Source organism: Primulina huaijiensis, chromosome 3 (genome assembly GCF_012295235.1).
Source record: "Primulina huaijiensis isolate GDHJ02 chromosome 3, ASM1229523v2, whole genome shotgun sequence".
NCBI lineage: Eukaryota > Viridiplantae > Streptophyta > Magnoliopsida > Lamiales > Gesneriaceae > Primulina > Primulina huaijiensis.
The window spans coordinates 3,093,454-3,121,024 of record NC_133308.1 but is presented as its reverse complement, the minus strand read 5'-3'; the positions used below and the strand labels follow the sequence as shown (position 1 = coordinate 3,121,024).

General features: G+C 34.7%; 1 protein-coding gene and 1 pseudogene across 2 annotated transcripts; both read left to right on the top strand.

Moving 5' to 3' along the window:
* Positions 1-5,951: 5,951 nt before the first annotated feature.
* On the top strand, positions 5,952-8,687 carry LOC140971971 (mitogen-activated protein kinase homolog NTF6-like; annotated as a pseudogene).
* Positions 8,688-9,823: 1,136 nt separating this feature from the next.
* LOC140973091 (probable serine/threonine-protein kinase PBL7) lies at positions 9,824-13,240 on the top strand. 2 transcript variants are annotated; one of them, XM_073435656.1, is made up of 5 exons: positions 9,824-9,978; positions 10,743-10,984; positions 11,114-11,303; positions 11,388-11,779; positions 12,917-13,240. In XM_073435656.1, the coding sequence occupies exons 1-5, from the start codon at positions 9,858-9,860 to the stop codon at positions 13,181-13,183; spliced, it is 1,212 nt and encodes a 403-aa protein (XP_073291757.1). In that variant the 5' UTR covers positions 9,824-9,857; the 3' UTR covers positions 13,184-13,240. The 2 variants fall into 2 exon arrangements, with proteins under 2 accessions (XP_073291757.1, XP_073291758.1); XM_073435657.1 differs by having other exon boundaries at positions 9,842-9,978; positions 10,749-10,984.
* Positions 13,241-27,571: the final 14,331 nt, after the last annotated feature.

Sequence of the window (27,571 nt, the reverse complement as noted above, 5' to 3'; positions counted from 1 at the left end):
CCGTGACGGTTGTTTTAGCGGTGGTAAATAGAGGTGGCCGGCAATCACTGGGAGTGTGAGAATGTTAGAAAATATAGAACTCATGATTGTAGGATGGTTAAGTTGAGAAGATATATAGAAGAGAAATGGAATGGATTGAGTGGAGAAGAGAAATGGAATGTAGTGGGTGGAGTAGAAGAGGGGTGACTGCTTGTATGAGTATGAAACTAGGAAGAGTTCAAGATCAACTTTGACGAGAAGGATTATTATCTGACTACTTGGCTTTGTGTGAGGGAAAGACGCCCAATGCCGCCTGCATGTTTGATTTCGTTCGAGAATTTCCTAATTTGTATGTGTGTCGTTTACAGATATATAAAATCAACTGAATAAAGCAAAAAGAAATTATTTAAAGCCGAATGACTTGTAGGGAAGGGTAGGATACAGAATCGATCTCTATATGGTGGAATTAAATAAATTGAATAATGTGCTACTTGTGGTATATTTCTTCACGGTTGAAATCCCAAATGTCGACAGTCAACTTTTCGGAAATGTGGAAATAATATTAAGAACTAACTTTAGATATATAAAATTTGAAAATGAAGAATTTAAGCATGAAGGCATTCCTAGATCAGTGATCAAAGTACGTCTAATACATAGTGCCTCTTTAAAAAAAACACATTAAAGCAAAATATGAAGGACCAGAAGTTGAAAGCATGAAGGCATTCCTAGATAGGTGATCAAAGTACGTCTAATACATTGTGCCTTTTTAAAAAAACACATTAAAGCAAAATATGAAGGACCAGAACAACTTCTCAGCAAAATATGAAGGACCAAAACCATTGTCTTTTAGCGTTTTTTGGGAGTCAAAGACAACAGTTTTTAAAACCGTTGTCTATTATATTGTTTTTTTGGACTTTTGACAACGGTTTTAAAAAACTGTTGTCGATTAGCATGTTTTTTGGATATACAACAACGGTTTTTATAAACTGTTGCTAATTTTAGCGACGGTTTTTTATCGACATTTTTAACAAAACCGTCGCTAATTCGAAAATTGTAACGGTTTTTGTTAAAACCATCGCTAATTCGAAAATTGTCGCTAACTTTAGCGACGGTTTCCATTCTGTCGCTAAAAATAGCGACGGATTTGAGCAAAATAGTCGTAATATTTAAATTAGCGACGGTTTAGATACAACTGTCGCTAATTTAGCGACGCTTTCAAAAAAACTGTTGCTAAATATAACGACGGTTGTAAGAAAAACTGTCGCAATTTACCAAAAAACGTCGCAAATTGTCTATAAATATTACCATTTTTGGTCCATTTTCCTCAACACCACTTCACAACAATTAAAATTTTTCTTTCTTACACGATTTTAGTTTTGATTTAGGGTAAAATTTTTCGCTTAAATTTTTAGTAAATTTTTAAGTGTTAATTAAGATCATGAACATTGTTAGCATAGTCAGATTGCAAGTTTTTTTTTTGATTTATTAAATTATTAAAAGTAATTTTTTTTATTTTACTAAAAAATTTAGCGACGGACGTCCTGAAAAACCGTCGCTAAAATTAGCGACAGACTTTCTGTAGAACCGTTGTTAAATTAGCGACAGAATATTAAACAGTCGCTACTTAGCGACAATTTTTTCTGTTTCTGATGTCCGTCGCTAATTTTAACGACGGATTTATAGCAACAGTTTTGATAAACCGTCGCAAATAATAGCAACGACAACAACACCATCAATTACAACATTTGTAAACTACCTACGACAACAGATAAAATCCGTTGTCGTTTGCCGTTTTTGTTGTAGTGAACCTGTAGGATAAAGTGCTACATCACGGGAGCCACATCTTAAACCTGTAAAAGTCATATCTAGATTCTCGGTGCCGGTAGATCAAGGGGCTGGTAGATTAAGAGACATGTCACGACAAAGACGTCGCGTTCTGAAAGATGGGTGATTGTGATGCTCTTGTCTCACTTTAGTTGAAAATGAAAGTTTAAAATGTTTTATAAGACCTTACATTAGACTACGTACTATAATAATTTGGGTTAACTATTTTTGTTAAAAAAAATGATGGATGCAAAATAGTTTTTTTAGGGACTTATTGTGCAGTTGCATAGGCGCGGACCTAGTGTATGTATAAAAAAAAAGGGTGGAAACTCGGTAAAAACCTCATCAAACCGCGGATGTATACCATGACAAGAACTTGTTATTTAAATTGTGTTTTTCCCTGAGTCTCACTCAAGATCAGAATAGTTGACAACTCAAGATCGATCTCTCTCTTTATGTAATAAAAAAAATTTATTCATTCTGCTGACAAATATACTTAAATTGTGTTATTTCCTCCTCGAAAATTTTGGACTCCTATTAGGTGGGAAAACAAATAACTTTGATCTCGTATATAAAAATCCACACAAAACGAAATAAAGAAAAAAAATATTTAATACGAAGAGACGCATGTTATCAAATCAAAATCTTATGCTATCTTAAAATTTGTGTACTTCTTGAAAGCACAATGCATGGGCCATTAGACTAATCATTTCAATTTTCATATCATAGTCTTGTAAATCAAAGCCAGTTGTTCACCTTTACATCTGTCCAAACTATCATTTCTGACAAATCATGATATAATGGTGGCAAAAATTTGTGTGAGACGGTCTCACATGAGACCCACTCTATAATGATAGGGTAATTTCTGTCGGGTATATTATTATTACCCTCATAATTATTACGCCACACGACATGTGAAAACATATAAAATCACTTATTATATTGTTAATTATAATTGGAAAATGGAATATATATTATCTTATATTTACATTTAAAAAAAATACCACATTCATTTTATTATCTACAGATAATTATGTCGTACCAAATCGTTCAGAATGAAATTATCAAGTATTTATATATTAGTACTACTATAACTATTTCAATTATGCATAGGTCTCTCGTGAGGCGAACTCACATATCTTTAATCATGAGACATATCAACTATGTCTATATTTACAATAAAAAATAATATTTTGAGGTAAAAACATCAGTCTTACAACATTCACTTATAAGACTGTTTCACATTAGCTTTTTTTTCTATTATATGCAAGACATACATACAAAAAAATGATTAAAGACCAATTATATGTAATCCTCTTGTAGACAATAAAATTAACTAAAAAAAACTTTTGGATCCATGGATTTGAGAATAAGGATTTCAAATCCATAACAAGAAATAAATTGGTTTGTTTTGCTAAACCAATTTGTGAATAAACTTCACATCCTCGATTAGTTATTTTCGAGTCAGTATGGTTGCTTCGAAATCTATTATAATATGAAGCATAAACAAATTTCTAATATTTTCATCATTAAGATAATATCTCAAATCCAAGCACAACCTAAATTTAAAAATCCGCAAACAAGAAGGTGCATGATTAAAAACTCGACCGAAGCACAAAAATCACACCAAATGCGTAGCCATCAAAAGCACAGAAGCAGTAGAAGTAGGGCACATGCATTAAAAAATCCCATCATTTCTTGAAAAAATCAAACAAAATTGTCATCCAAACAAAACCTAGACACACATGTAATATTGTACCTATATCGACTAGTCCTTTTCAGCATTCTACAAATTAGACAAGTGGGTTTCGAAAAATTCACATCTCAATAAATGAGTTTGAAGAGAGTGGGTCGCAAAATTGGAATTAACGTGAAAGAAAAGTCTTGTTTTCGAGCCTATTTATTTTAATTTTTTTAATCGAACTCGGACATTTGGCAGTATTTTTTGGCACATACTTTATAGAAAAATATATTTTTAACAAATCATATGATTAAAGTACACACGATCCCATTATTCATAGGTTTTTATTAAATCGAAAATAAAGAAAAATTTCCTCTGATTTCACATGTGCTTGAGAAATATCTCTATTTTATATTTAATATAGTTTAAACGATAAACAAATTAAAAGTACTTAATTTTCCACTCCATGCCATTCTTCTTCTTTTTCCATAAAATATCGATTAATATTCTTCTTCTTTTTCCATAAAATATCGATTAATTTATTTTCGAGTTTCTACGTAATGGCTTTATATCATGATTTGGAGTATTTTAAAAATTACTTCTCCTATATGATTTAGTCGAAAATGTAAAATGGCAACCTTTTAAAATGTAATGTTTATTCCCATGTTTTTTTTATTTCTTTTTGGGTTTGAAGTATGTAAGGTAGGGGTGGGCAACGGTTGGTTTGGTCAGGTTTTACTCTACAATGGTTCGGTTTTTCGGTTTGGAATATCTCTAGTCCAAAACCGAACCATTTTATTACTGTTCGGTTCGATTTTTTTGTATTACGGTCAGTTATATACGGTTATCAAAAATTTTGTTAAGAAATAAAATTATTATTACTAATTAACCATGTAAACACAAAAAATGCATGAATCCAATGGAATATTCAGTAATAGGAATGATGATAAGGTGTCAACCAGCTCGAATGGAACACCAATTATCTTACGAAAAAATTAAAAAAATATATACATAAAAGAAAAGAAAACGTCGACTGGTAAGTGGTGAGAAAGAAGAAAAGTCGACTGGTGAGTGGTGAGAAAGAAGAAAAACACTCGTATTGAAAATAGAGGGTTAATGATACTAAGTTCCTAAATTCTAATAGCTCATTATAGATAAAAAGTCATATACTTAACAATAATATGACCCATTATACCTAAAAACCATATAATTAACAATAATATGGTCGGTTCGATTATTCGGTTTTTTGGGGGATTAAAACCGAAAACCGAATGACCGAAAAACCTATAAAACCGAACCATTTAAACCGAATTATTCGGTTCGATGGGTTTTATGTTTTTCAGGTTTTATGCCCACCCCTAATGTAAGGTATATGAACTGAACTTTATTATTCTTCAACGCATTAAAATGACATTTATTGACAGGAAGAACAACGTAAGAAAACGATAAAAACTAGGGGTGGCAAAAAAATCTGAAAATCCCGATCCAACCCGAATCCAATCTCATTCTCGGCACATATTTTTCTCGATCTGAGTTCTCGGGGGTTTCCTCTCCCGACAAATGACATGTCTTGATCCGATTATTTTTTTTAATAAAAAAAGTATTATAATTTTATTCATTTTGGATTGGAAGATGATAATTTTAAATAAAATAATACTGGGTCGAAGTTCATATAAATATTGGGTAACATATTTAAAAAGATTAGATCATACATGAAGATTTTAAGGCTTAAATTAAATAGCTAACATATTCATCCAAATAAATTTTTTTTTGCACATACAGATATTATAGTACAAATAAATTATATAAAATAAAATAGAGTTTATCGTAACTTTCTTCCGTTCAACCTAAACTTAGAAGAGTGAAGGAAATACTTCGTTGTCCCTGCCCTATATTTATCGATATATCATCTCTCTACCAGACGGAATCCCGAACTTTTGTGATACCTACCGCAAGATCCCGAATATTCGAGTCCAAAATTTTTGGGTACAGCGTCATCAGGAAAAAAATAATCTCAATTTACAGATTAGAAAACGAAACTTTGAATAGCCGGCCCATTAGCATTCCAAAACATGGCTCCGAGACCGAAGTTTTGCTGCAAGCCTGTCATCACTTATGTGAGCTACGCCAGAATTTAAATTAAGGGGCCGTCCAAAGAAATTAATACCCGAAAGTTCGAAAACCATGCCATGAATGATGAAACAAAGTAAATTTTAATTTGCGCCATTTAATTGTTTAAATTTGAATAAATCAGTTGGTTCAATTTTCACACAATTTTATTTTAATTTAGGTTTTAGAAATTTGTAATCTAATATATGAACCGTTTTACTTCGGTTTCGTTTGGTTTTCTACTAAAACAGTCCGATTATTTCGGTTTAATTTATTTGGTTCGGACAATTATTTAAATTAGTCGTTAAACTATATTTTAAAATGTTTTTTTAAATAAACCTTTAAATATAAATTCAAAATGATGCTGTCAATGTTTTTCTTGCTATTGTTGCCAACAAAGGCTGGCAATTGTGGCAACTTAGTTGGGGAGATTTTCATGGACCTGCCACAGGTTATTCTGGACAGGAGGGGTCCAGTTCTTCGTCTCCCAAGCTGGTTACACAAGTCCATCTATGGCCTAAAGCGAGCTTCAAGGCAAGGGGTAACCCAATCGATGCGCAAGAGACTTCACATGAAATTAAGCTTCTTACTCATATGGATAATGAGGATCTGAGATTTATATTTTTTTATTTTCTAATCTTTGTATCGGCCTATTAGTCATTTTGTTACATTTATCATGGATGAGAAATATAAATCGATACTTATTATCAAATGAAATAATTGTAAAATTTCATTCATATCATACTTATCATGTACTTATGTTTTGATAAATGGTTGTTGCATTTGAGAAGTAGGAACTCACCGAGGACCACTGTCAAGTAAGTTCCGATGATTCAGAGAATTACTGCATTTGATAATTCTAGATTCACTATTTTTTATTTATTTGCAATTATGTTTTGATAAATGTTTGTTGACAATATTTATCAATCACTTAGGTACCATATGTCTTGTGTGATGAGACGATAAATGATGCATGATATATGTCTAATTATTTGTAGGACCTGAGTCAATCGTTGGAAAAGAACAAAGATATATAATTAACTAATGTCTTGTCCTTTGCATCAAACAATGTCTTAATTGAATCTGGATATATATTTTTAGTTTTACTGGACTGAATTTATTAATGTTAATGTTATGCTTGTTAGATACAAATGCAGTCCACATCCAATTTTTGCTTTACTTGGATAAATCTCTACCTTGTTATTATTAGTCGACGGTGATCAGGGTAAAGAGACTGAGCATATCCTCCTAACCAGACAGCTATAAAGAGGGCCACAAACAATTTCTCATAACCCTTCCTGATGTTACTAGATACTTAAATTGGTTGATCTACAATTGTCTACTAAACTGGTGAATACATGAGTTTGAAATGTAATGGAAAGTAGCTTTTCCACCCCAGACAGCATTTTTTGCTGGGAAGATCAGTATCAATGATTAGCATTATTTTTTTATGCAAAATCCTGACTGTTGAATACTCTCTGAAACAATGTTTGGCTTCTCAGAACCCCCATCACATGACTATTTTAATGTCGACAGGATTTGTATTCGACTTGATGTGGTACATAATATTCATTTTTCCACTTACAGTGCATTCATAAATAGCATGCTAGACATTCTCTTGTTCATGCATGAAGATACTAACATTTGTGTAAATTTCACGTTCAAGATTGTAACATCAGGTCTAGTTTTTCAGGAACTGTGTCATTATTATTTCATCATGTCGTCTTTGTTTGGGAAGCCTGAAATTTTTAGTATGGCATTATTATTTCAGCTTTTGCAGATGTTAATATTTTGTATGCCACCCTTTTCTCGTGTTGTAGTATTTTCTGTATCAGCTGTTGAGGGGACTTAAGTATATACATTCTGCTGATGTTTTGCGCCGAGATCTGAAGCCCAGCAATTTACTTCTCAATGCAAACTGTGACCTCAAGGTTTGTGACTTTGGGCTGGCAAGAACCACCTTAGAGACAGATTTCATGACGGAGTATGTTTTGTGCTCCTGAATTATTGCTCAACTGCTCAGAGTATACTGCAGCAATTGATATGTGGTCGGTTGGCTGTATATTAATGGAGATCATCAAACGAGAGCCAATGTTCCCTGGTAAAGACTATATTCAGCAGTTGGGCCTAATAAATGAGGTACTCTCAACCTTCCTTTGCTACCACCTAGGATAACCTGTTCTAAGAAATTTTAGTACAAAGTAAAATTTTGTTTCTTTCAAAAGATGACTTTCTCGCAGAATGAACTTAAGCCACACATATTGTTTCTTCTTGACAACATAACTACGTACAGTATGATGCTACCTCTTGGATTAACTTTTTTCGCCTACAAAATGCTGTAGCAGCTACTGGGATCCCCGGAAGATCCTGATCTCGGATTCCTGAGGAATGACAATGCTCGAAAATATGTCAAGCAGCTTCCCCATGCCCCCAAGCAACCTTTGTCCAAAAAGTTCCCGGAAATTTCCCCAGTTGCAATAGATCTTGTGGAGAAACTGCTCGTTTTTGATCCAGCTAAACGTATTACTGGTATGCTTTCCAAAATTTTTGATACCATAAGCTTTTTAGATTAACACATTTCGATAACCAGTTAGTAAATTTAATTGTTCTGCGATAAAGTTGAGGAGGCACTGAACCACCCCTTTTTATCAAGTCTCCATGAGATCAACGAGGTGCCTACTTGCCCTTCTCCTTTTGTGTTTGATTTCGAGCAATCATCTTTGAGTGAAGATGAAATAAAGGATCTAATATGGAACGAGTCTCTGAACTTCAACCCCAAATAAATTGCAACACCCGTCTGTTTCTTACTTTGTCTTCATCTTTGTGTTGGTTGTGGTAAATATGATGTTTTGGTTTACCATGCAAGGGTTCGTAAGGAAAACGAGTACATGCAATAGCCAAAGATACATGAGTGAGGTGTGAATGAGCATGCAAGAGGGGAACTTGGATCCAAATCTTTTCAGCCATACTGTTGTAATCAATTTTGTATTTGGTGTATTTGCTTACAAAGCAGAAGTGCGACGAGTAGAAACTGATGAAATTTTGGTGAGGTTTGTTGATTGCAATTTTCTAATATAATAAGTCCATTGATTTTATTTTATTCTTTTAATTTTTTGTTAGCAGTTTATTAACTCGTTTTGTTGTTGAACTTTTTCCCTATTAAAGGTTAATAAAAGTAGTAGTGCGTGATAATAAAGACTAGTTATTTTGCACATGCGATGTGTGTGTACAATCTTTTTTATCATTATCGATGGAGTGTGAAATTTGAAAAATTATGGAGGGGTTAAATTGATATTTGAATTGTTGAAATAAAAAAAAATTAGCGTGGGTTGAAATTAAAAAAAAAAACAAAAAACAAAAGTGTAATATTAATATCATATAAATGTAAAGTTGTGAGAAAAAGTTGGAGTTCTTAGTTACTATCATATCCAAAATTTTAATAAAATAGAATATATATTAAATAAACAAAACAAAAATTAAATATCTCTATAAATCAAATCTATTGATCCAAAAAAATTATAGACTTTTTTATTTTTTATTTTTTACTATCATCGTTTCTTAAACTGTTCCTTTTTATTGTTGTTCATAATGAAATTGAAGTTCAACTGTACAATAATTTACAATTTACGCATAAAATCCTTTGACATTCAACAGATTAAGGTTTTTTTTTTTTTTTTTTTTTCAACAGATTAAGGTTTAAAACCCATGGTTCTCCAATAATAAATCCACAATTGCGCATTTTTACGATATTTTTATTTTTTTTCCTTCCCTATTCTCTAGTAGCTAACTTAAGTATACTTCTCTAATGCCAAAAGATATTGAAGATATAATTATTACACAAATTTTTTATGAAATCGTTTTATGATTCGTGAAAAAATATATAAAAAGAAAACAAATTTTTAACCCCCAAAAAAGAAAATTAAAAAAAGAAAAGTAAATGTAGAAATTTAAAGTCCGTACCGAATTGATATGAGCCCATTGATTTGGTTTCCAATGGAAAACGTGTTGGCTTGCGTTCCCACAATTCACGTCACAGCACGACACATCAATAAGGTCCAACATTATTAAAGATAAATTAAAATCAAGATTAGTCTTTTTATTGTAATAAAAATGAAATTTGGCTAAATTTAGTGTAGGCGATCTGGTCTTTAACGAAGTAGTAAAATGAATTTTGTTATTAAATCATATATATATATATATATATATATATATTATTGTTTGTGTCGAATTTTATTTATTATTTTTCAGAGAGGGAAAAGAAGACATGGGGTGTTTCCCTTGCTCTGGAAAATCATCATCGAAAAAAAAGAGAACCGAGAGAGAGTGTGGGAATAACCCCAACAATTATCAGCGTCGAAGAGATGATCGTGCACAGGTGTCACAAGGTGTGTATGATCGAATCAATGCCTGCGTTTTCCATTTCTTTTTTTGAATTCTTGTTTTCGAGATTTATCCTTTTTTTTCCCTGAATATTTTGGCGATTTTCGAGAAATTTCTACGTGAGTTTTTGTAAGATGTCCTTTTTGTTTTGATCTCCTTTAAATTGATCGAAGGAAATATTTTCTTTCATCTCGTCATTTCTTTGATCGTTGTGGGATTATTTGTGCCGCGCGCTCTGTTGTGGCAATTCAGTTTTATTGATCTGCATGGGAGTGTTTCTCCTCTTTCTTCGTGATCCGAAAAGAAATTTGATTGGATGATTTTTATAGATTTTTATCTTAGTTTTCAAGCCGAAGGGTTGCTATTCTTTTTAAAATTTTCTGTAGCGTAACATTATATTTGAATGCATGTATGCTAGCGGTCTTCTTTGAATTTCCAGGGCTCTTGTTGATTGCCCATTGAAGGGTTTTAGACCGAGCCAGAAATTTTGATGACAGGCAGATAAACACCCACTGAAAATCTGAAAGAGGGCGAGATCTAATTTTTCGAAAACATGAATTTTGAATCAATTAACTTGATTAGGGGACCGTACGTGGACAGTTCATGCTTTCTTGCATCATCAATCGAAGACATCATTTTATTTTTTGTGTGAAAGAAAATGGTGATGCCTTTTCGACGTGCTAGTGAACATATTTTGAGAAACTCCTGTTCCACATATATTCTTTTTCTGTTTCTAATTTTTTTGTTATGTAATTTCTTTGTTGTTAAGATACAGTGGGAGTACATCCACCTGGAATCGTGAACGAGGAGTCTAGAGCTACAAATCAAGCTGCCACTGGGAACACGATAACTGAGGCTGGACCCAGTAACGTAGAGACCAAGGCTGTCGAAGCACGGAATTTTGCCTATGTTAACTTAGTTGTGGCAACACAGGATTTCAAGGAAGAGTTTTTTCTTGGCGAGGGGGGCTTCGGAAGAGTTTATAAAGGTGTTTTGCGGGATACTGGTGAGGTTGGTGTCAATTTTTTTTATCGTTTACATTGCTTAATCGCTTCACCTGATGGTAGATCATCCTTAGGAAGGTGTTTAAATGCCAGTTTATGGTGGGTGGCCTGAATTTGTTTTCCTGCTTTTATGCAGACTGTGGCTATCAAGCAACTTGATCATAATGGATGCCAAGGGACTCGGGAATTCTTGGTAGAAGTTATGACATTAGGCCAGACTGACCACCCGAATCTTGTCAAATTAATAGGCTATTGTGCAGAGGGAGATCAGAAGCTGTTAGTCTATGAGTACATGCCTATGGGTTCTTTGGAGGAACATTTACATGGTATATCTCTAGCAATTTTGCTTCAAAATACTACTTTTTGGTATAGAATAGTGTTCGATTTCCTCCTCTAATTTATTCGCTTAGATCCTCAACCCATTGGAAGACCATTGGATTGGAACACCCGAATGAAGATAGCAGCTGGTGCAGCAAAAGGGTTGGAGTATTTACATGACAAGATGAATCCGCCTATTATATACCGTGATTTGAAGAGCTCAAACATTTTACTTGGGAACGAATATCATCCAAAACTCTCTGATTTCGGTTTGGCAAAAGTTGGTCCTTCGGGTGATCAGACCCATGTTTCCACCAGGGTGATGGGCACATATGGATATTGTGCGCCTGAGTACGCAATGACTGGGCAGCTTACTTTCAAGTCCGATATTTACAGCTTTGGTGTCGTTCTTCTGGAGATCATCTCAGGCAGAAGGGCTATTGACAGTCGAAGAAATGGCGTGGAGCAAAATCTTGTCTCATGGGTGAGTATTCTCAATCTCTACTCTTTCCCGTGTTAACCTACTGTTCCTAGCCTAGAGCAGAAATTTTATGCTCATGCCATTAAAAAAGATGTCTTTTAAGCAAAATAGCTACTATCTTATGATATACACTGATGCCAGGGCAGATCCCATGAGATCGTTCTAAAAAAATTAAAAATTTAAGCCTCGAATCTAGTGAGTCTACCCCGATCACCCCATGTTGCCTCCTTGCATCCAAAGTGTGATGTGCCCATGCCCTGTTTTCCTACATCTTTAACTTTTTCTAAAACTTGCCAACTATTTGTTTCCTATCCAACAACATGACTGAATTTGCAAAATTTGTTGTTGAGAGAAAGAGTTCTTTTGGAAGTTGGATTCATAGTTGTCAAAGGCGAGAGGCGCCAACAGGCGAGGACCCTGCGGACCCCAGGCACAGCGATTCGCTAAAGCGAGTTCAGACACTCACCTGGACTAGTCTTGAAAGTTTAGTCAGGCGGGCTTTGGTGAATTTTTTTTAATTATTTGTTTAAAACAAATAACTCAAACCCAAACCCTAGCAACCCAACGCCCTAACACCAGAATCAGAAGAAGAGAGCTTTGAACAGAAGAGCAAGGTGAGCGCATCTACATCCAAAACAATAAAAAAAAAGACCGATTTCACATCTTTTGGATGAAGAGTAAGAAAAAATTAATGTTGATCAAGAAAATGATGAAGTCCAAGAAGAACACAAATAGGGTCTCTGATGATTCGATGGAATAAGATGAACTTGATTTAGATGATTGAAGAATTTTAATCATATTACTAATTCTTATGATTTAATTATTTCATATTTTAATATATTTATTTTAAGGTAAATATATATTTTTTAAAATTTAAAAATGTGCACATTGCTTTCGTAAGACGCGCGCCTCGCCTTGCGTCTTTCGCCTCAGGCTCCATGGTCTCGGTGCCCTTTGAGCCCTTGACATATATGGTTGGATTTGTTCATTCTATAGCCATATCTTAGCATCCCCATGTTTCATAGTTTTTAACTAGAAACAATACATTGATGGAATTTTATTGTCTTTGGTGATTATGGTATTTCTCTGCAATGAAATGTTCTAACGATCTTATGTTACATAATACTTATTTGTTTTCAGGCCAAACCGTTGTTCAAAGATCGTAAAAAGTTTTATCTAATTGTCGATCCGGCACTGGAAGGTCGATTTCCTGTTCGAGGCTTGTACCAGGCTATTGCAATAACTGCAATGTGCGTTCAAGAACAGCCCAGCCTGCGTCCTCTTGTCGCTGATATTGTTACAGCATTGAATTTCCTTGCTTCTCAAAAATATGATCCCAGTATCGATCCGATCCAATGTTCGGGGAAGAACTCTTCTTCACATAGACCTAGAAGAGGCACCAACTAGCGGTTCGTTCGAACGCTACTTATCCTGTGATCAGTTTTGTACTACCTATGATTACAGGTAGTTGCGTTGCTGCTTCACCATAATTCCATGTAAATGGTAGTTTTTGAGGTTTAGGCACGGGACGTGTCTTTCATTCAAAACAAAAGAAAACAAAGGTAGATAGATTATCTTTTGCCATTGATATTACAGCTCGAAACTTGCTACTGTATTTACCAGGGCTACTTTAGCTCAGTTTAATGAGAATTCTACTATTGTTGGCAGAAATATTGTCTTGAACTATAAAAAGATCAACTAAATAGACTAATAGGAGGGCTACTGGGTTTCACGACATTAAGATTTAGTCCAAGTCCATATCAGTTTACCGGAAGAAAAGCCCATTTACACTCGAGATCCTAGACGAGGACCTGCTTCCCAATTTTCTAAAAATTAAACGAGGGCCCATAATACGCAGCTCGGAGAGTACTGCTACACAAATTCAGAGAATGTTATTTGCACTCTAAAAAAGTTTTAACAACACTCCACATTGCCTGATTAATTTACTATCAGACAAGATTGCACTTATAATATCTTCTTAAATAATAAAATCTCGAGTTTTCTTTAAAAATTTTGTTTTTGTTAAGTTTAAAACACTGTAAGTTTGACAATGACAAAAATAACATCGAGTTGTTTCACGTATATTTATTATTTTCATGAAATTATATGACTCTAACCGTTGGATAAGTCAAGTCGTTCATATTCTATAAGAAGCTCAAGCTACAGATATCATCATAAGATCATCACTTGTATCTGTTTTCATTCTAACCAGACCGCTCTATTGAATAAACGCTCAGAGTTTAACCGTTGAGATATTAACATATCAAAATGTATACAACATCTCAAGCTGTTCAATCACTATCAGAAGAAGTGTCAAGTACAATATCCTACCAACTTCCGATGACATTGATGTTTTATAAAATGTTGAGAGTCGATCTTTACGGAAGCTAATAGTCGAAGCTGTAAAAAGCAAAAATGCATTTAATGAGTATTTAATGAATTGTAAAATGAAGAGAGATTGAATATATCAATCTGTCAGGGGATAGTACAGTTAACCATTAAAAACATTTCCCAAACCGTTGGTAGATTTCAGGTATAAATATGAAGATTCAAAACTTCATAAAATAAGAAAAAAATCATCGAGTTTCAAATTTTCACAATATGTAATATACAATATCTCGAGCACACTTATTCTTTTAAAGATATCAAATGGTCACTTAGCACATGCATATTTGTTCATATTAGATAATCAAGGATCAACTTGTTCTACCCTATCAATTCTAGCCGTTCAAAGCTAACCATTTGAAAATTTGTTGTCTCCAATGAACCAAGATTTATTAAACAATCTAGAATTTGTTATGTTGAGATATTACCAGGAGTTTCGACTTAAGCGTTATGATAAATCTTAGTCGAAGTGAGTTTGTACAAAAATTGTATAAATCAATGTTTTTTAACAAATTTTTTTTAAGTGAAAAAATGAATGATGTATGACTTTTATCTTCAAACATCCATCATATCTTGTCTAGTTAAATGCACATTTACTTCAGTTTTCATTTATGTAACCGTTGTGTTGATTGATTGCTAGCATTTGATAAATATATATATATATATTTCACTAGTCTAAATTAACTGTTTACACATTTAAACTATTTTTGTGGTCTAGTTAAGTCTAATTATTCAAAAAAGTGTTTTAACAGCTAATAGCTGCAAAACTCTATTTCGATCAACAATTTTATATGTCAACAACTAAACTTTTATTCATAAAAAATAAAATTTAAATATTTTAGAAAAAATCATCAACATATTTTATTATAAATAAAAAATATGTAAAATAACCAAAAAAATTATTTTGATCTTAAATTTTAATATTACATATATTTTATCCTATGTGTTAGTATGGATATACAAAATATTGGTATATTTTCATATAAATATATAAAATATTAGGATTTAAAATTTTGATTTACCAAAATTTTATTAAAATATGAGTTAAAATACAAAATATCTTAAAATTTAAAATTATAATTTTTAATTTTTATAAAGATATTATATGATTTCTATTATATTATGTAGTTAAATATTAAAATTAATTTTGTCCAATTTGTTTTTATTCTGATGAATATTAATAAACGTAAAATTAAATATGAATTTGATAAATAATATTTTATTTTAAAATAACAGTTTTTTAGTCATTATAATTAATTATTTTTTTTAATTTTCAAGTTATAAAAAAATATTGAGAAGATATAGAGTAAAAAATTAAAATAATAAATACATAACATAAACTGTTTCAAAAAATATTGAAAAAATATAAATTAAAATGAAAATAATAGTAACGATTAGTTTTTAATATTTGTTTTGTCTGCCTTTAATTTTCATTATATTAAAAAATTCAACAATTTTTTTGAGTAATTAACATTTTAGATAAAAAAAAATTTAAAAAAATTGAAACTACTAATGAATTTTTAATGTTCACAAAAAATAACATATATTACTGAACTCAGATTCATATCAATAACTCTTCATAGTCTTGCATTATTTGAGGAGTCAAGAAACGATGTAATACAATAAAAAGGGACAATACTTAGCTGAAAAATAAAATGAAAATATTTTTTGTCCACTAACTTATTGTTCAATTTTGAATTTTGATTTACTAAGTTGTCAAAGTTAGTTATGATATTCTAATTTTTAATTTCTGACTATTTTGGTTCAATTATTCATGCGACTTCAAAAAATGCTGATGTAACATCGAAAAATTACTAATTTGCCATATGTTACGTCAACAACAGACCAAAATAGCTGAGAAAAAACTTAGTGTACACAAACTAAATTTTGACAACTTAATGGGCAAAAATCCAAAATTGGATTAAGTTAATGAACCAAAAATCGTTTTCTAGTCTAATTTATAACCAAGTGGCGTGAAGAGACGAAATATATCTTTCAATTCGAAGAAAAAAAATTAAACAAACTAAAATTGAAATTTAATAATAGAAAGACCAAAATAGCACAAAAATAAATATAGAATAGAAAAAAATACGATTTTTCCCAAAATATCACAGTGATAATCCAGACTCTTGAGAGTGAATACAGAAAGAAGTCTACATGACTACAACCAAACAGAAAACTTTCCCCGCGCCTTGCAGAATTCAGAATTTGTCAAGAATCCCTTCTATCACATAGCACTGCTACATTTTCTCCGTATCCTTTATCTCCTCCCTGTGTAGAACACATTCAATCCTCTCCACAATGGCGAGACAAACGAATAGTTCGCGAGCCGCCCATGCGATCGACTTGCCCCAAGAGTTGCAGCTCGAATCCCCAACGACTGGCAGAATCGAGAGAAACCCATCTCTTCCAGTGTACAGAAAAGGTTCCAGCTACTTCAAGAATGACATTTCGAGGCCCAGGCTGCGCGATATTCTGGGTCATCTCATTCCTATGGTGCTGGTGCTTTGCCTCTTCATTCTTTGGTGGTTCTCTCAACCTGGTATGCATATACTTTTATGATCATTTCAAGAAGTTATCAGTTAATCTTTCTTGCAGTTCGTTTTAATGAACTTTCTTGAATACCCTTTATTGTATGCAAGATCGTTGATGTTGGGCATGTACTGTTGCTCTATATGTATGCATGCATGATTTCTTCATTTTCGTTTTATCTTTCTGTTATAAAACGATTTGATAGTAACAAATTTGTGTGAAAAACCCTAAATCTTGATGGTTGTAATCTCACGCATTCATGGTAGATATGAATTTAAATACAAGTTTGGTGTACTTAGTACTTTATGTGAGCAGATAATCCAGATAAAGATCAAGCTGCATACGTCCAAATCCCGATCGAGTGAAAGGCGGAAACAACCCGCTACAATCTTTCTTTTTGTTATCTTTCTGTTTCAATGTGCGAGATTCTCGTATATTGGTTTCCTGATTTTTATGGTTTCTGTTTCGTTGTTTTAGTATAAATGCACTGTAAGTAGGTAGATTTCATTATCATGAATAGAACTCCTTGTTGGGTCTCTCAAAGTTCAACAGTGAATCTTGTTTTTTTTGCCTTCTTTCATTTGGACGTACGTTCTCTGGTTTTAAAGCCAACATTTTGGTATCAGAGCTTCGAGTGTAGAACGTCCAAGTATTCACAGCTTCACCTAAATGTCGATCATCCACCAGAATACAGCAAAAGAGAACGGCGGAGTGTCGTTTCACTATCCAATGCTGACCCCCCACAATTATGCAACATGGGTGATAAAGATAGAGGCAATTCTTGATGCCCAAGGAGTTTGGGAGGCAGTGGAGCCGACAGAAGGAGCACGAGTGGATGGAAAGAAAGATAAGGCAGCGCGGGCATACATCTTGCAGTGTCTTCCAGAAGACATCCTTCCCCAGATTGCAAAGAAGAAGACAGCAAAGGAGACCTGGGATAGCCTCAAGACGAGGTACCTGGGTGGTGACCGAGTCAAGAAAGCACGTGTACAGACACTAAAGAGCGAATTTGATTCCCTTCGGATGAAGGAGACCGAGACAATTGATGAATTCGCCGGAAAACTCAGTGCAATAACCAGCAAGTTCTCCACCCTTGGTGATACACTTGAAGACTCCTCTCTGGTCAAGAAGCTGCTTGACTCTGTTCCTGAGAAATTCTTCCCCATCGTCGCTGGGATCGAACAGTTCTACGATCTCGAGACCATGCCATTTGATGAAGCTATAGGGCGATTAAAGGCATATGAGGAACGAACAATGCGATTACGTGGCAACATCAACGGTACTGAAGGTCAACTTTTATTTACTCATGCCGAGTGGCAATCACGACAGAAGGGGAGCAACGGTGACACCTCGTTAGGAGGAAAAGGGCGTGGGTCCAGCGGCCCTGATCGCGGCAAATGGCGTGGACGAGGGCGCGGTCGTGGTCTTGGTGGACTGCGCAAAGACAATACAGGAGGTACTAACACCACCAGCAGTGGTACTCGCGACAAGAGTCACATAAAGTGTTTCAATTGTGAGAAAATGGGACACTATGCGTCTGAATGCCGCAGCAAGCGTCGTGATGATGAAGCTCATCTAACTCGCGCCACTGATGAAGAGCCAGCACTGTTGATGGCCGTATCCCAGGAAGTGACGCACACTAGGCGTGAGCAGCATGATGCTATACTACTCAGCGAAGAGAGGTTATTGCCAGAGATGTACCGTGATGACAAGAATGGAGAAAATGAAGACGTCTGGTACCTTGACAATGGTGCAAGCAATCACATGACCGGGCATCGCGAGAAGTTCCAAGAATTGGATGAAGCTGTCACCGGGAGGGTGAAGGTCGGCGATGGATCAACTATCCAGATCATGGGAACGGGGACGATTGCGTTTAATTGCAAGAACGGCGATCAGAAAGTTCTCCAAGAGGTATACTACATTCCCAAACTTTGTAGTAATATTATAAGCCTTGGACAAATGACAGAAGACGGGAACGAGGTACAAATGGGAGGAGATACCATGAAGGTGTTTGACAGGAGTGGGAAGCTCTTGATGTTGGTGAAGCGAACACAAAACCGTTTGTACAAGATAAAGTTGAAGACATTTAAGCAGGTTTGCCTCCTAGCAAGCCTAGATGACCCAGCATGGTTATGGCATGCGAGACTCGGCCATGTCAATTTCCATGACTTGAAACTCTTGGGGGAGAAGAAAATGGCAGTTGGCGTGCCCCTGTTATCCCAGCCAAACAAGTTGTGTGAGGCGTGTGTGATAGCCAAACACCCAAGGTTAACGTTCCCGTACCAAACAAAATACAGAGCAGAGAAGCCACTGGAACTCCTCCATGCTGATATCTGTGGGCCAATCTCACCATGTACACTCGGTGGTAATAAGTATTTTGTTTTAATTGTTGATGATTTCACTAGGTGGATGTGGGTGTATGTATTGGCAGCAAAGAAGGATGCTTTCATGAAATTCAAGAAGTTCAAGTCTCTGACAGAGAACAAGACTGAGTACAAGATCAAAACACTCCGAACGGATCGCGGTGGTGAGTTCCTATCCACTGAGTTCACCCGTTTCTGTGAAGACGAAGGGATTGAGAGGCACCTCACAGCTCCCTACACACCGCAACAGAATGGTGTTGTGGAACGCCGTAACCGCACAGTGATGGCCATGACAAGGTCTCTACTCAAAAGCATGCATGTACCTGCAATATTCTGGGGAGAGGGGGTTAGACATGCAGTCTATTTACTGAATCGCCTCCCAACTAAGGCACTAGAAGAGTGCACACCATTTGAAGCGTGGATGGGAAGAAAGCCTCACCTCACACACTTGAGAGTGTTCGGCTGTGTGGCATATGCGAAAAACACAGTTCCGCATCTCAAGAAACTTGACGACAGAAGCTCGCCCATGGTATATTTGGGTGTAGAGGAAGGTTGCAAAGCTCACCGCCTATTTGAACCAAGCCATAGCAAGCTGCAAGTAAGTAGAGATGTCATCTTTCAAGAAAATCTCAAATGGTCATGGAATGCAGGAGTTAGTAATGAAGGGCCGTCGTCGGAGTTCATCATGTTGGATGCATTCTATTCAGATGAATCGATTGATGATGCAGACGCTGAAGATATCACATCACCAGCGGCAGAAATGTTACGTTCACCTATACTTCCGTCAAATACTCATGAGGCTACATCGCCCCTGGTGACAATCACCCCTGAGTCCCAAGACAGACCTCTCCGTTTTAGGTCAATAGATGAGATTTACGCCAATACTGAGGAAGTGGTTACTATCGATGAAGAAGAGAATGAGGTGATGATGGTGGTGTCTGAAGAACCAACATGTTACCAAAAAGCTGTAATTAAAACCTGCTGGTACGAAGCAATGAAGGAGGAGTTGAAATGCATTGAAAAAAACAACACCTGGACCCTAACTGAGCTCCCACCAGGCCACAACCCCATCGGCCTAAAGTGGGTGTTCAAACTAAAGAAAAATTCAGATGGGCAGGTCATTAAGCACAAAGCAAGATTGGTGGCTAAAGGCTACGTACAAAAGCATGGCATTGATTTCGAAGAGGTATTTGCACCTGTAGCTAGACTTGACACTATTCGAGTCATTCTTGCACTTGCTGCAAATCAAAGTTGGGAGGTACATCATCTAGATGTGAAGTCTGCGTTCCTTAATGGTGAATTAGAAGAAGAAGTATATGTCACCCAACCAGAAGGGTTTGAAGTACAAAACCAGAAGCATAAGGTGTATAGGTTGTCAAAGGCCCTCTATGGATTACGCCAAGCTCCACGAGCTTGGAACATTCGATTGGATAGGAGCCTAAAAGAGCTAGGCTTCAGGAAATGTACTCAAGAACAGGCAGTATACATAAGAAGTAAAGGAGAAGCAAGAGTGATTGTTGGAGTATATGTTGATGACCTAATTGTAACAGGAAGAAGCGTCGAAGAAATCAAAAGGTTCAAGCAGCAAATGATGACAGAATTTGAAATGAGTGACTTGAGCCTTCTCTCCTATTACTTAGGCTTTGAGGTGGAACAACAAAAGGGTCGAACATTACTTAAACAATCAGCCTATGCTAAGAAAATCTTGTCTCAGTTCAAAATGGCAGATTGCAATGCCTCAAAGTATCCGATGGAGCCCAAGACGCAGCTACACAAAGACTTGGAAGGGACTCCAGTTGATGCCACAGAGTTTAGACATATGGTTGTCTCAGATACTTATTACACACACGACCAGACATCTCATACGCAGTAGGAATGGCAAGCAGATACATGGACAGGCCTACAATAATGCATCACAAGGTGGTTAAGCAGATCCTCAGGTATTTGAGAGGCACAATCCATTTTGGACTTGCTTATGTGAAGGGACCCCAGGAATTTGGTATATTTGGCTATTCGGACAGTGACTTAGCTGGTGATCGCGATGGGAGAAAAAGCACAAGTGGAATGGCTTTCTACTTTAATGAAAATTTGGTGTCCTGGAACTCACAGAAGCAGAAAACGGTGGCACTTTCATCTTGTGAAGCTGAGTTCATGGCAGCAACAGATGCGGCCTGCCAAGCTCTGTGGTTAAGGAGTCTTGTTGGTGAGTTAACCGATATAGAGCCAAAGCCGGTAACTTTATTTGTTGATAACAAGTCTGCCATAGCCCTTATGAAGAATCCAGTATTTCATGGTCGTAGTAAGCACATAGATACAAGGTTTCATTTTATCAGAGAATGTGTTGAGAAGGGACAAATTGTGGTGGAGTTTGTCAACACTGGAGAACAACGGGCTGATTCATTGACAAAAGCATTGTCTGGAGTGAAGTTAGCTACCATGCGTCAGCTACTTGGAGTTCGTGATTTGGAGCCAAGTCAGGATTAGGGAGAGTAATGTGAGCAGATAATCCAGATAAAGATCAAGCTGCATACGTCCAAATCCCGATCGAGTGAAAGGCGGAAACAACCCGCTACAATCTTTCTTTTTGTTATCTTTCTGTTTCAATGTGCGAGATTCTCGTATATTGGTTTCCTGATTTTTATGGTTTCTGTTTCGTTGTTTTAGTATAAATGCACTGTAAGTAGGTAGATTTCATTATCATGAATAGAACTCCTTGTTGGGTCTCTCAAAGTTCAACAGTGAATCTTGTTTTTTTTGCCTTCTTTCATTTGGACGTACGTTCTCTGGTTTTAAAGCCAACACTTTATTATATTTTTATCTGATCTTCTTTTTTGTTACAATATAAAATGGCTCATTAGATAATTATTGCTTGTATGTTTAATTTAAAAACAGTGGATTTGGAGAGGAAAAATGAAATAGTGGTTGTAAAAGAAGATACGCAGGAGCCAGTGAATGTTACCAATGCCCATCTTGGTTCTCTTGCATCAACAACATCTACGCCGTATCCATTGGTTCCATACACCCGGATTTCGAAGAAAAGTAGCAGAGCAGAACGAGCGGTGGGTACTACTGAGTAAGATAGATCTTGGAGCCATTTTACATTCTGATCAATACTTTGAACAGGCAAGCAAATCATGAACCAGTACAATATTGGATATTATTTCATGGCATTTTTAGACTAATCTTTGCCATCGGATATAAGTGTAATCGATCAATATGGTTCGATGCATGGACTAGCCTTTTTTTTTTTTTCTGATAAAGGTGTAAAGAAACCACGAAATCTAGCCAATGATGTCAGTGAGAAAGAAAATTTCATAGTACAATTACATCCAAATCTGTGAGAAACCACGAGTAACAATGAATTTAGAATGATTAATGACACATATATAATAGCACAATTACATCCAAATAATTTTACTTCTGATATTGCCTTTTTTTGTGTAATTTCCCAAAATACTCATCACATTTTACATTGTAATGAACAAAATTTTGGCAATAATGAAATTTCATAATGCAAAAACTTTGTCTATCATTTATGATATGTTTGTTTCTTTACGATATTGGTCATCTATGTTATTGTTACGATTTTAGATAAATTGGGTGTAATAACTATCCAGACTCAAATTATTTGTGTTCTCATTCTTTTTCTCCATATTTTATCTCAAAGCTCACATGTTTTTTCTTTCTTTCATATAATTTATTTTAAAATACTTTTTTTTGAATAATTAAATTATGTGAACACGCATAAACCACGTTATAGTCAATAAGTATATATATTAAAAATGAACACATAATACATGTATTCGGTCATCACCGTACGAGTTAAGTTGTATTTTACAATAGTAAATGCGAGCAAAAAGTACTGCTTCTCTTTCGATGTTGAGTGTTGCATTCGATGATCGCTATAAAAAAATGTCCTTTTCTTAGTTTGTTTTGTAAGTAATTGTGACCCGTAAAATAAACGTGTTGAACATGACGACGGCCAGTGCCAACAATTGTTGAAAAAATTTGTACACGGCAGCCTCAAATTTTGAACATTGAGATACGTATACAAATTTGGTTTGAATCTCGAGCTCCCAAAACACTCGGTGATGGTATGAGTGTGCCTATAAATACCAAAGGTATTGAGGTCCCTAAACACACAATCTCATACAGAAAATACACCATCTACAGGAGTGTTGAAGTGTTTAGAAGGCTTCAATTGAAAAGAAATCAGAAATCTTCAACAAATCTTCAATGGCCGGAGGTAATTCTCGATCCGCTTCCGCATATTATATATCATGTTTATATACGTGCAAAACATGAATTTCTGAGAAAAATTCTAACATTTGGTATCAGAGCAGTGATACCTCTGCCTTGAAAATTTGTTTTCAAATATAGCTTGAACTTTAAGAAATTGATTTATGAACTTTAGTTTACGAAAAATTGGAAATATGTATACCATAAATCATAAGAAATTTACCTGAAATTTCTTCGGAGAATTTTTTCTTAATCGGAATTTGAAGTTCTCGGTTGAAGTCTTGAAATTTGTAAGAAGTTTTTGAGAGCAAGATGTTTTCGGTGAAGTTGGAGAAGAAAGAAGACTTCGAAGTTAATTCCTATTCCTGCAATTGAATTCATCGGTTGAAATGCATGAATTCAGACACAATTAGATCTCATTTATTGAGACAGAAACTCAATCACGTGAAATGTGTCCAGTTGCATCTAAAATTTGACCCACAAATTTAATGCATTAATTTATTATTATTATTTTTTAAAAAATAAATTATAATTAATGTGTTATTAAGTTATATGTATAATGCGATATATACATATAGCATTTGGTTAAATAATTTGTATGCATTAAAATAATTCCAAATTCGAAGCAATTTCTAATACATGTTTAGAAATTATTTTTTGCATGTTAGATAAAATGTCAAATATTATGAATAATTATTTGATGTGTACATGCAAATTTAATATTATGCTTGCATTTATTCTTGAAATTATGAAATGCAAATTATGTGAATATAATATTATAAAATAAAATATTTTATTTCAGATATTCACAAATGAACAAATAATCCTCACTTTATCATTACTCTGATAAAAGAGAAAAACTGCTGAGAAGCCCACATTTTCACCAAAATGTGATCCTCACTTTATCACTACTCTGATTGAAGAGAAAAAATGATGGGAACGTATTTGTTCATATTAAGTAAAAATGTGAATATAAAGATATTAAATGAAAAGTTTTGGCTTATAAAGATTCACATAAATGTGGATAATTAAGTTAAATAATAATTATAATGTGACGTAAGAAAACATGATCTGAGGGAGTTCTTCATAGATCGGTTTAAACTGCCTTGACTAGCCACTAATCTCCCTGAGGAATGTTGCTCTGTCTAGGAGTTAGGTATTTAAAGGGCCTTAGCCATACCTATCTTTCATGGGAGCACTCTTGGAAAGTGTTGATTGCGAAATAATTATTATATAAAGCATTAAGTAAAGCCAAAATTTTGTCCGGTAAACCGTATAATTTTAAATAATTGAGGAATAGCCACATCATCCTTAATTATGAAAAATTATGCATTAAGTGGATTTGGATCATATAATGGACATCAATTGTAATTAATTATATAGACATAATAAATTTTTCCCCACAGGGATTTTTATTATATTTATATAACTAATTAGGTTAAAATATCAAAATATATTTTTCTTAATTTACCCACAGGAGTTAAGGAAAATTCATTTCGATAGTTTTATCATAAAGTTACAGAAAAATCTTATTGAATTAAAATTTTAGCCCACAGGCAAATTTTATGTCATTAGATTTTTAAAACATGAATTACATTGGTAAAACATGATATTGTCTCAAAATTTTAAGCATATGATATTTTGTGCAGTTATGCAACCTGCGAGTTTTTCTGATGTGAAATGTGACATTCCCGAACTAAAGGGCGATAATTATAAAATATGGAAAGAAAGAATTCTTCTTCAATTGGGGTGGATGGATATTGATTATGCTATACGGAAAGACGAACCATCTGCTATTACTGAAAACAGCATTCCTGATGATGTTGATCTTTATGAAAAATGGGAGCGATCTAATCGACTCTGTGTAATGTTCATAAAGACCAAAATTTCTGCTGGTATGCGTGGTTCTGTCGATCAGCATAATAATGTCAGAGAATTGTTGAAGGCTATTGATGAACAATTTCAGTATTCAGATAAGGCACTTGCAAGTACCCTAATTATGGAATTCTCTTCATTAAGGCTCACCAATGTGAGAGGTGTGCGAGAGCACATAATGAAAATGCAGGACATAGCGGCTCGGTTAAAGACACTAGAAGTGGAAATGTCTGAAACTTTTCTTGAGCACTATATTTTATGCACTCTTCCACAGCAATATGGACCCTTCAAAATTTCCTACAACACACATAAGGATAAATGGTCAATTAATGAATTAATGACCATGTGTGTTCAAGAGGAAGGAAGGTTGTTGATGGAAACGAGTGATAATATATTTATGACTACACGAGGAAAGTATAAGAAGCAAGCCAAAGTCAAAGTAAAAGGGAAAGGAATAATTCCACCCCAACCTGATATTAAGAAAGAATCCAAGTGTTTCTTCTGTAAAAAGACGGGACACATGAAGAAGGATTGCAAAAAATTTAAGGACTGACTTGAAAAGAAAGGTATTCCTACTTCATTTGTCTGTTATGAATCTAATGTGGTTGATATAATTTATAACACATGGTGGATTGATTCTGGTTCTACAATCCATGTTACAAATACCTTGCAGGGTATGCAAAACCTAAGGAAGCCAATAGAAAATGAGCGGAGCATCTATTCAGGAAACAAGATGTCTTCGCATGTGGAGGCTATTGGGACTTGCTGCCTTATATTGGATAGTGGTTTTATTTTAAAATTGGAAAAGACATTTTATGTTCGTAGTTTTTTTAGGAATTTAATTTCAGTTTCAAAACTTGTACCCCTTGGTTATTCATTTCAGTTTTTGGATAAAACAATAAATTTGTTTTATAAATATAATGTTATTGGAAATGGTACAATGGTTGATGGTCTTTTCTCTATTTCTTTACAAAATAATAACACCACTATGCATGTTCAAGGAGGTATCAAAAGATGTGTTATAAATGAAGATTTCTCTATATTGTGGCACAGGAGATTGGGACACATCTCCATAGAGAGAATTAAAAGATTTGTAAATGATGGAGTACTCAGTACTTTAGATTTTACTGATTTTGAGACATGTGTGGACTGCATAAAGGGAAAACAGACCAATAAGTCTAAAAAGGGTGCCAAGAGGAGTACATAAATATTAGAAATCATACATTCATATATTTATTGTCCAGATATGGACATTCAAAGTCCGAAATACTTCATCTCTTTCATTGATGATTATTCACGATACATGTATATCTACATGCTTCATAACAAAAACAAAGCACTAGAAGCCTTTAAGGTTTTTAAGGCTGAAGTGGAGAAGCAATGTGGAAAACATATTAAGATTGTGAGAACAGATAGAGGTGGAGAATATTACGGTAGATACACTGAGAATGGACAGGCACCTGGTCCGTTTGCGAAATTTCTCCAAGAACATGGGATTGCTGCCCAATATATTATGCCTGGTTCTCCGGACCAAAATGGCGTAGCTGAGAGGAGAAATCGAACATTATTGGACATGGTAAGGAGCATGTTTAGTAGCTCTAAACTTCCTAAATCCTTGTGGACTGAAGCTCTTAAGACAGCTGTGTATATATTAAATTGAGTTCCAACTAAGGCTGTCCCAAAGACGCCATTTGAGTTATTTAAAGGTTGGAAACCGAGTTTGTAACATATACGTATTTGGGGTTGTTCTTCTGAAATAAGAGTGTACAACCCACATGAAAAGAAACTGGACCCAAGAACTATAAGTGGATATTTCATTGGGTATGCCGAAAAATCCAAAGGGTACAGATTCTATTGTCCATCTTACAACACTAGAATTGTGGAATCAAGAAATACAAAATTTCTGGAAAATGACTTGATTAGTGGGAGTGATCATGACATAGTCTTTGAGAATGATCACATTAATGCACAACCCTCTTATTCAAATGACAGATTGGTCGTTATTCACACCCCTCAAGACCAAATGGGTGTTAGGCAACCGATTACTGATGTTCCACAAATCACTGATGAAAATCCAGTAGATCAAGTTGTTAATGAAGAACAACAAGAAATTGTTGATCAACCAAACAACCTAAGGAGATCTACTAGAATAAGAAGATAAGCTATTTCTAGTGATTATGTTGTGTATTTACAAGAATCGGACTTTAACATCGGAGTCGAAAATGATCCTGAAACGTTTTCACAAGCATTGAGTTGTAATGAGTCAAAACTATGGTTTAATGCTATGAAAGAAGAGATGAATTCTATGGCAGTTAATGGAGTCTGGGATCTTGTTCAGTTGCCTGATGGTGTAAAAGCCATTGGATGTAAATGGGTCTTCAAAACAAAGAAAGATTCATTA

Bases quoted from the DNA above. Each gene is read 5' to 3' on its own strand.
- LOC140973091 (XM_073435656.1), top strand. From the start codon at position 9,858: ATGGGGTGTTTCCCTTGCTCTGGAAAATCATCATCGAAAAAAAAGAGA. The intron at 9,979-10,742 runs GTGTGTATGATC...TTTGTTGTTAAG, and splicing joins TCGTGCACAGGTGTCACAAG to ATACAGTGGGAGTACATCCA. The intron at 11,304-11,387 runs GTATATCTCTAG...TTATTCGCTTAG, and splicing joins TTTGGAGGAACATTTACATG to ATCCTCAACCCATTGGAAGA.